Here is a 10114-nt window from a genome sequence, read left to right as displayed (position 1 = left end):
TCCTTAAGTTGCTAGTAAAAATTGATTTATCCAAATCTACCTGTTCATTTTTACCACAGATTAACACTTACTACTGACATATTTAGAGTGTATATTATTCATTGTTTAAATAAGCTACCATAATCTGTATTTTCTCTATTTGAAATTCCATGAAGACATAAAACTTGAATGAATTATTATTATTACAACAATGATAATGTTTGATTATCGTGACAGTTATGCAGAAGGCTTGGGCTGAATAACAAAAGATATAACAATCGGCTACAACATTTATTCTCTAGGTTTGGGATGCATCTACAGGCTGAAAACCAGAACAGATGTGTGGCATATCGTGTCTGGTCACGTGGTAAATTCAACCGTAACGCCTCTAGTACTATTCCAGTCAAATCAGATATTGTCCTTGATGACAATGGAGCTTGTGTCCCCAAAACTGGAAAGAGATTCAAGGAAAGCTCAACTAATACTGCTCAAGCAGAAAATGATTCAACAACTAAAGTGGATGCTGTAGTTACTGAAAAGAATATAAATGTATCAACTTTATTCGAAGTTTCAAAGGCTTTTCCAGTGGTTGGGGAGTCTAATATGTCAATCTGTCCAAGTAGTTCACAGAATGTATCCTCCAAGGAAAACTGTATAGTTCCAGATGCAAGACTACAGATTGTGAATAAAACACCTGCATCAGAGGCGACTATAGATCCCCAGCGTTCTTCATCAACTCTCTGCAAACAACGTTCGCATCCGAAGTATCTATCTCTTGCTTCAAATGCACATAGCAGGCGAAGGGAGCAGCGGATACTTGTACTGTTGCAGGTAATTTTTGTCAAATTAGATTATTCACCTCTAGCACTTTTTCTATATCTGCTCCCACTTTCCTTTTTATCGGGCAGGAGGAGAAATTCATGATAAAAACAGATCTACGTAGGCAACTTGAAAGCCTTGAGAAGGACAAACAGACAGCAATGGACAGGAAAACCTTAGACCGTAGTCTGAATAAACTTCAGCAAGAAGGACATTGCAAGTTAATTCATGTCGGTGTTCCTGTTGCTACAAATTGTGGTCGTATCCGTACAATGGATGTGGTTCTTCATCCTTCTTTGAATGATATTTCTCCCGATCTATTAAGTCAGATTTGTGAGAAAGTGAGGTCATCTGACAATCAAATCCGAAATCATCAGGGGTCTTCTAAAATGAAGAAGAGTCAAGAAGTTCCTGTCTTGAATGGCATCCAAAGATTATTTTCCAGTTCAAAATTGGAGGATCAATCTGAGAGAGTAGAAGCAATGCGTGCCAATGGATACGTATCAGCAAGAATGGTTCGTGCAAAGCTTCTTCACATCTTTCTCTGGGGTTACCTAACAAATTCACCCGGTTGGAATGATGCATTTTCATCAGGTGCGCATGGATATGATAGAAACAATCCTCATAGCACTTGCAAGATGATTGAGCTTGAGACAGCCATCAGAACTATGCCTATTGAGCTGTTCTTACAGGTGGTTGGATCAACTTACAAATTTGAGGACATGACAGAAAAGTGTAGGACGGGTACGTGCCTTTCTGTCCTTTCAGTACAGGAGTATGAGCATCTCATGGGTACTCACGCAACTGGACGGCTGTCAAATCTGGTTAAGATTTTACGGGGTCTTAAGGTATTATGATTACTGAGTAATATATTCCTTGGACTGCTTGCTTGCATGCTTTAGGATATTCTAGATCTGTGTGCATTATCTAAAGTAGTGGGTTGCATCAGGTAATATATTGGTGCACAGTAAGCTGCAATAAGCAATGCCATCTTTCCTTTCCCATTTTTTCTTCAATTTGAGCAGATCTGGTTCATAGTATCTGAATGCCATAAGATAATTTGTGATATGTTGGCAAAGTCATTTATGTGAGATCCAATGTCCATGTTCCTTCCCTAGTAAAAGTAACGAGTGACTTGTTTGAATTTCCTTGTACTTATGTAAGAATTGATTGCAGTTGATACGCATGGTACATGGTGAGTATTCTGGAGATGCAGCTGCAGTGTTGGATGCAACTCTTGCATATTCCTTGGAACTCAAACCCTACATTGAGGAACCAGTTACAATGGCGCCATCGTCTTCAGCTTTAGTTTCGTTCGATATTCGCCCTCATTTTAGACATGATTTTGTTCTTTCAAGCAGAAAAGTTGTTGATGCATACTGGAACACTTTAGAGTACTGCTATGCTGTTGTTGATCCGAAAGCTGCTTTACATGCTTTCCCTGGGTCGGCAGTTCATGAGGTGATTTTACCTTTTAATGTTTAATTACTTTTTGTAGCCCATAATTCTATATTAATATTCATTTTTTTTTGTAGTCAAGTGGTATATCATACATCAGTCATGTGTATCATTTCTTACAAAATGTGAATGACTCATTTATGGTTGCATCTCATTCTGCTTGTAAAGAATGCATCTGCCCAGAAAGGAGTACAAGATCTGTATGCATATCTGTCAGTAATGTGCCTTTTGATTTTGACATAGGCAGAATGGTAGACTGTCATTTTTTACCCCCATTATTGTTTCATTTGGATAACTTTGATATGTTATGTTCTTACATCTTATCAATATTTTATTTTGACATCCTCGTGTAACCATCCCACTGCCATGATATCCTCTTGTACTTATCTGGTTAGTAAACCATTACATGCCTGAGTAGAAGATTTAACTTCCACAGAGTGCAACTTACAGCAAAGAAAAATGAAAAAAAAAAACCTCTTCAGTAGATTCAAAGTCCTGAGCCAAGGCTTTTACTTTTCCTATAATATTTTATCGTTAGTACATAATAATGTTAATGAGGAAAAGTGATTAAAGTATGTCTCAGATCAAATCTTACTCGCTTTTGTTATCATCAACTGATAATTACAGAAAGGTTATTGTTTACATCTGTCTTTCTTGTTCTTGCTTCATTAAGTCTACCATGTAAAGTTTTACTTTTATCTAGGTATGTAATACCCGGTCCTGGGCAGCAGCACGTGTTATGTCTGCAGATCAGCGGGCTGAGCTCAATAAGTGCATTATGAAGAATGAACCTGATAAGAAATTACCACTTGGTGCATGTGAAAAGATTGCAAAGGATCTCAATCTGACACTAGAACAGGTTTGTATGCTTTTAATTTTACAACATTGTTCTTTCTTATACCAAGGATATGCATGCTTCAAACTGTACAGCATTGTTCTTTTTATACCAAGGACATGTATACCAAGGTCACCTCTCAAATATTTTGCTACGTAACCCCCGGGGGGGGTGATTATGTTCCCGCAGTTGTCAAATAAGTACAATTATGTGCCATTTATCAGACTGATTACTGGACCACGGTTGCTGGAAATTATTCACATAAATTTACATTAATAATTACAGGTGCTTCATTTCTATTACAACAAGCAACGAAAGCGTATCACTAAATTAAAAGGAGTTCCAAATCAGGAGGTGATGCAGCCACTCGACAGTACAACTGCCTCGTCTCCACGAAAAAGAAAACGATCTGCGAAGAAAAGGCCCTTAGAGTATGCAAAAGTTGATTCTGTCTTGCCTCCATTGTCATGTAATGCTGATAAACATGGTGATTTCCAAAATTTTCCTATAGAACAGGAGATTATGGATGGTACAGAAGAGTTGGATTTACAAGAACAAGATGACGGATGTGCATCATCAAGGCTAAAGCGAACACCTCAAAAAAAGTTTTTATGGACAGAGACCGCAGATAGGTAAGACCTTTTAGAATTATAAATATCACGAATATGATGGAGATAACTTGTTTGGATCATCTCGAGTTCTTGTTAATCTCACAGTTTTGGGTAGGTTTGTGTTTATATTGACAATACATGTTTCCTGTTGAATATCTATCTATTCCAGTGTATATCTGAATAATGTGCATCTCTCTAGAAGTGAAATTCAATATATTAATTTTCGAGTAAAACTTATCTTTCAGGCAATTGCTGATAGAATATGTTAAAAAACGTGCTGCACTTGGAGCAAACTTTCACCGCACTGATTGGAATGCACTGCTAAATAAACCTGCACCACCTGCTGTCTGCAGGAGACGAATGGCTTCACTGAATACTTGTATGCAGTTTAGAAAATCTGTGTTAAAACTATGTAACATTCTTTCTGAACGATATGCCAATTACCTTGATAAGTTCCAGAACAAATCAATGCTAAGTGAAGAGCACAGAGTAATGGTTTGTAATAATGTATCTGCTGAAAATTCTAGCGAAAAGGACTCTGACGGTCAGCAACAAAGTCAAGAGATAAATCAAGAGGACCAATGGGATAATTTCAACAATAAAGATATTAAGATGGCCCTGGACGAAGTTCTCCGGCATAAACGCACTGCCAAGCTAGATGTAGACAGGGATATTCATTCCCTACCTGATAAGCTTTCTAATTTTCACGTGGATGGAGAACAGAACGTATGATACAATATCTCACCCGAGTTTTTTTGGTTTTTGCAGTCTATTTATATTAAAATGAGCGTGTTAGTCTTTATAGTCTTATTACCGGTGTGATACTTGACTTGCATAGACTCGTAATATTTATGATGACATGGTTTAGTTTGTGTATGTACTCGACCACTTTGGTATATTTAACAAAAAGTCCCATGGTTTTATCTTCTCAATTTTGCGTTTGTTATTTTTTTTGGCTGTGAAAACAATTTTTTCACATGGTCTGTAGTACAAACATTTGTTCTCAGCTTCTCTAATTTTTTTCAGCCCTTGTAGACAAAGTACCGTTGTTTATTAACTGACTAGATTTGAACTTTTCCTCTGGTTTCCTGCAGGACCCAAAGTTGCTTTCATCGGCTATCTTTAATAGGAGCAATAAGAGACGAAGGGTGAGAAGTAATGTTTCTGGACGCATTCAGCAAAAATATATTAAAATTTCGAATGAACGGGCTGATGTAAAAGGACGGGCTTATAGATCTTTGGCAGTTTCCAATGCTGTAGAGCTATTTAAGCTTGTCTTTCTGAATGCCTCAACTGCTCCAGAGGTGCCAAATTTGCTAGCTGAAACACTTCGGCGGTTTTCTGAGGATGATCTTTTTGCTGCCTTTAACTACCTGAGAATGGCAAAAATCATGGTAAAATATCTTCTACTAAATGATTTGCTACAGATTTCATAGGTCTATCGGAAAGTTGTAAATTAAATTGTTTTGAGTAGGAGTTGCACCCTTCTCAATTAGATGTGTTGCAAATTTTTGTTGCATATTGGTGTCTGCAAAAATCTCTACTTTTTAGGTGCTGCTACATTTGTTTTTTTCCTGAGCACCGTCTTCTCCTTTGGACAGGTCGGTGGCAGTGGCACCATTCCATTTGTATTATCTCAACAATTTATGAATGAAATTTCTTCTTCACCATACCAAACAAACACAGGTAAAAGAGCAGCCGAGTTTCGTAGCTGGCTCCATGAAAAAGAGAAAAATATAACAGAAGAGGGGATTGAGCTTCCTACAAATTTGCAGTGCGGAGATGTTCTTTATCTATCTGCTTTACTCTCTTCAAGGGAGATCCTATTGTCACCATATTTTCCAGATAATGGTGTTGGAGAGGCTGAGGATTCAAGAACATTGAAGCGAAAACATGATGACGACATTTACTGTAATGACAAGACTAAGAAACGAAAAGGTACATTGACTGGAGAAGGCGAAATGATTTTCCGCCGAGAGAAAGGTTTTCCTGGTATTAGGTTGTGTATAAGTCGTGCAACAATTCCAAGAGCTGATGTTATAAATTTATTTAAAGAGAGGGATATTCATTCTAATGAATTTCTTAATAATGGAGATGAACAAAAGTCATCCCTTTATATAGGCTGCACTTCAGCTGATCGTATGAAGGAAATTCTTGATCCGGGTACAGCAGTCCACCTAACAGTTTCTGTTGATGATAAACCATGGGAAGCTATGACATGCTATGCTGAAAATCTAGGTCACTATGCTTCTAATCAAGTAAAGGGGAGTCCTTTTCGTCCTCAAGTTTTTAAGACCGTGTATTCTGCCATCCAAAAGGCTGGTGATCAAGGTCTAAGCATGGAAGAAATATCAAAGGTTATGAACATTCAAGGTAGGCTGTGTTGTACTATAACTAATTTGCGCTTCACAAATACGTTTGTTCTGCTTGAACCTGCTAATATTTGACATCCTAATTAATGTACCTATGTAATGATGGCACACTGGTTCTTTTTAGGGGACAAGATGCCAGAAATTGTTGTTGAGGTGCTTGAGGCATTTGGAAGAGCTTTAAAGGTTTGTTTTACTTGTCTCAAGATATTTAGAGATCTTTTTGTGGAAGCTACGATGCTTCATATATAAAATTTCATCAATGAACTAGACTTAATAAATTACATAGAGAAAACTGGAAAAGGCTATGATACTGCTATATGTTACAACATCGAATACAGCATTTCTAGGATAAAATTTATCAATAGCTTGTATATAAGTTATTATGTATTCTTTCCTCTTAGCGACGTCACCTTCTTTCACACTCCTATATGCTCTTTGCCTTCTCATCTATTGGGGTCTCTTAATAAATTAATAACTAAAATTCTTCCATTAATCAATTAATCTGGGGCTAAAATTCATCCTAATTTGTGATGTTTCTGGATATTGATTTGAGGTGCTCTACCCAATGTCCAAAATCTCCTCTGATATGCATAATAGTAATTATGTGGATTCTAATCATGTCAATACTATAGTGTGCAATTTTATGTGAATGAGTGGAAATAACGCCTGTAAAGCAATCTTCTCTTGACCTACCTGAATGTTTGTAGTCAGCTACTTAATTCAGTTAAAGTATAGTATGAGGATCCAACAGTATAAGTATTGTGAAACCTGTTTGTTACTAGTTGACACCTACCCAGATATAGGTATATATAGATGTGTATGGAAGAGTTTAGGCCTAAACTGACTTTTCGATTTCTTGTACTCCAGGTTAATGCCTATGATTCTGTGCATGTTGTTGACTCGCTCTATCGGTCCAAATATTGTTTGACCTCATTGGAGGGTCCCTCTCAAGATCGTAAGGAAGGTCCATCGACAAAATCCAGTGTGATAATTGATGAACAACATGTGAATCATCAGTCAGATGATCATGGAAATGATTTGGGAAATGTACTGTCAACAAACATCAATGATAGTGATGTGCATAGAGTTACAATCCTGAACCTTCCTGAAGACAGCCAGCCCTCTAGTGAAGTACCTAAAGTTAGCGAGACAAAGAGTTATCAGCAGGCCAGCATTTTACCGGAGAGGCATCAAGCTGTGGATGAAACATTAAAATCCAGTAGTGGGAATTCTTATGTATGTAGACCAATATTATCTTGGATGAATGGAGATGGCACCATCAATGAAGTTGTCTACAAGGGTCTCATACGCCGTGTTCTAGGTATTCTGATGCAAAATCCAGGAATGCTAGAGGTAATGGTTTCCCTGTCATAGCTTTAAATGTGAAAAATACGTTTGCTATTGTGATGGATGGTTAACATGCATGACATTTTACCATTCAATCCTTTACAAACATGGGCGACGTACTACTGTACTAGCAGGAGCTAAACTTGCATTATAACAAGGACCATTCTAACATTTTAGGTATATTATACCAATGCTCTCTAAGATCCTAAATCAAAGATAAAGTCTTAATGCAGCAGTTTTTAGAGTCAATATTACTTCTTCCAGACGTGAATGAGATAAGCTAGATATAGACTAATGCTTCCATGTTACTGCTCTATGTAGATTGTGGATATATTTCACCCCAAAAGAATTAAAAGGTTCCATAGAGTTAAACAAGTCATGCTATGATATCTATCACTTAAATTAGAATTTTATCTGATTACAGACTGGAGTGAGAAGAAATTGTATGTCTGATCTTGTAAAAACAAATTGTAGTAGTGGTGGTGTTGGTCGGTCTCGTTGAAGTTATGAGCCATCTTTTTTCAAACCTATTTACCAGCAAGCTCTTTCAATATCTACAGGTATATATGACGGGTGATCCTTAAAACATTTATTTATTAAGGTCGCCCATGATTGATCTTGGAGTTAAAATAAAATGCTAGACTATGGGGCTTACTCTCTTTTGACTGAGCTATATATAGAAGGATTCGCCTGTTCATTTACTGAATCAGTAATGTTTGTTGACTTTATACTTACAGGTTGATATCCAACGACGGATGAACGTTTTGAATCCTCAGGTATGCTATCTGATACATATATTTTCTGATGTTCTTAGAGTTATGTTGATGTGAGGTTTGTTGTATGAAATTAAGAATAGATGTTGCTAGCGTTTTGCAGATATATGTACATAAAGTGTTGCTACAGGTGTTAAATTACATTACATCCTAAAAATGTAACACATACATAATGTGTTTTTTCTTGAGTGAAGTTTTTATAACGGTAAATAATATTATTTGAGCAAAGTTGGTTCTAATGAATGTGATATAAATATCCTGCAGAGCTGCAGAAAATTGTTGGAACTAATGATTCTGGATAACATCATCATTGTGCGGAAGATGAGTCAGGCTACATCTTGCGAGCCGCCTACTATACTGAGTAGTCTTTCTAGGAGCAGTTTTGAGAAAACAAAGTTCATTTACAGAGAGCATTATTTTGCTAATCCATGGAGTGCTGCCACCCTGTTGTGAAGTGCATTGCTAGTAAATTACCTTAGCTGGAGCTGGAGTACTGGTAAATACATCAGAAAACAGAAATTATCACTTTGTGCTTTACATGAACAAATATTCAAAATTCAAAGACAGTTCAAAAAAGTTGCACCAGCAACTTTGAGCACACGGCCCAAACTGTCCGAAGCAGAAATGCATCAGATATTGTTAATATAAATGCACCAGGAGTATATCTGTAATTCCATAACAACTTGATTAAAAAATTACTAAATCTATTATTAATATAAACTCTGTATACTCATGTAAGTGTCACCTACTGGGGGTATTTTTCTCAATTATTATTATTTTTGTTATTATTTTTTGAAGGTAAATCATAGTAAAAAAAATAAAGAAGTCGTAGATTCGTTCGTCTTAAAAAATTCTAATTCTAACTCTAATATAATAATATGTTTTGGATACATATTTGGAATTATATACAACTCAAATTTGTGCTTATTAAGTATTAACACATCACACCATCTCCAACTCAACCTCAAATTTGTATTTTAACACTATTTTAGTGTAAAATTCTTCTCCAACCCAACTTTAAATCTTACACCATTTTGGTGTTGCACCAAAAATTACACCAAATTTGGTGTCATATCAAATTTTTAGAGTTTTTGTTAATGTCAACATTAACCTTATTCTCCTTACCTAAAACAAAATTATTTTTTTTATCCTACTAACTTTATTATTTTTATACTTTATTTTGTATTTTAGTAATAAAATAATCTATATAGTACAAGAATGGGGTAAGATTTAATGTATGTGGGTTGGAAATGAATATAAAAATACACCTTGTTATAAATTTCATATCAAAATAGTGTAATGCATTGGAGATGCTCTCGGCATAATGGAAATCGTCAATGGCTTTTGAATCTCAAGTTACTACTGCTCGTAATTAGACCTGACAACGTTTCGTGTCGTGTACAAAAGTTTCGTGTACTTTCGTGTTTCGTGCACCAAACCTTAAAGCCAAACCCGACCCGAATTTGGATTCGTATACCAATTTGGTGACACTAACCTAGAACTAATATATTCGTATTTACCCGTTTTAGTATACTAAAGTACACAGATTATATATGAAAAAAAAGTAATTATTAAAAATTGCAATAGATAATTAACAAATTAACAAATTTAATTTAACGATAACAAATATCTTTAAAACCAACCATGAATGCCCTAGTCTAAAAGTAAAATAGTGAAGTGCTCACATAGTAAACGGTCAAAGAATAATACAATATAATTTAGTATTTACAATTAGTTAGAATAGGTAAATTCACATTTTATATGTAGTATATATATGTATATTATATATTTTTAAAATTTAACTATTTTGTTTATTCAGTGTACTTTCGTTCCGTATCGTGTACCTAAATCGGAAACTCAAATCCGACACTAATTATATTCGTGTTTTTTCGTGTTCGTGTTTTTTCGTGTTCGTGTACC

General features: G+C 35.8%; 1 protein-coding gene across 1 annotated transcript; it reads left to right on the top strand.

Moving 5' to 3' along the window:
* The first annotated feature begins 227 nt into the window (after positions 1 to 227).
* On the top strand, positions 228 to 8912 carry LOC141686686 (uncharacterized). Its single transcript, XM_074491738.1, has 12 exons — positions 228 to 810; positions 888 to 1646; positions 1975 to 2259; positions 2960 to 3115; positions 3377 to 3723; positions 3948 to 4428; positions 4797 to 5096; positions 5304 to 6075; positions 6199 to 6257; positions 6942 to 7427; positions 8159 to 8197; positions 8459 to 8912. The coding sequence occupies exons 1-12, from the start codon at positions 289 to 291 to the stop codon at positions 8645 to 8647; spliced, it is 4395 nt and encodes a 1464-aa protein (XP_074347839.1). The 5' UTR covers positions 228 to 288; the 3' UTR covers positions 8648 to 8912.
* Positions 8913 to 10114: the final 1202 nt, after the last annotated feature.

Source organism: Apium graveolens, chromosome 9, assembly GCF_009905375.1.
Source record: "Apium graveolens cultivar Ventura chromosome 9, ASM990537v1, whole genome shotgun sequence".
In the NCBI taxonomy this organism is placed as follows: domain Eukaryota; kingdom Viridiplantae; phylum Streptophyta; class Magnoliopsida; order Apiales; family Apiaceae; genus Apium; species Apium graveolens.
Note: the sequence above shows the minus strand (reverse complement) of the source record. Positions and strands in the feature narration are given on the sequence as shown.

Excerpts from the sequence above, each read along its gene's own strand:
- LOC141686686 (XM_074491738.1), top strand. The coding sequence starts at position 289 with ATGCATCTACAGGCTGAAAACCAGAACAGATGTGTGGCATATCGTGTC. Across the intron at positions 3,116-3,376 it reads TCAATCTGACACTAGAACAG|GTGCTTCATTTCTATTACAA; the intron begins GTTTGTATGCTT and ends TAATAATTACAG. Across the intron at positions 5,097-5,303 it reads TGAGAATGGCAAAAATCATG|GTCGGTGGCAGTGGCACCAT; the intron begins GTAAAATATCTT and ends TCCTTTGGACAG.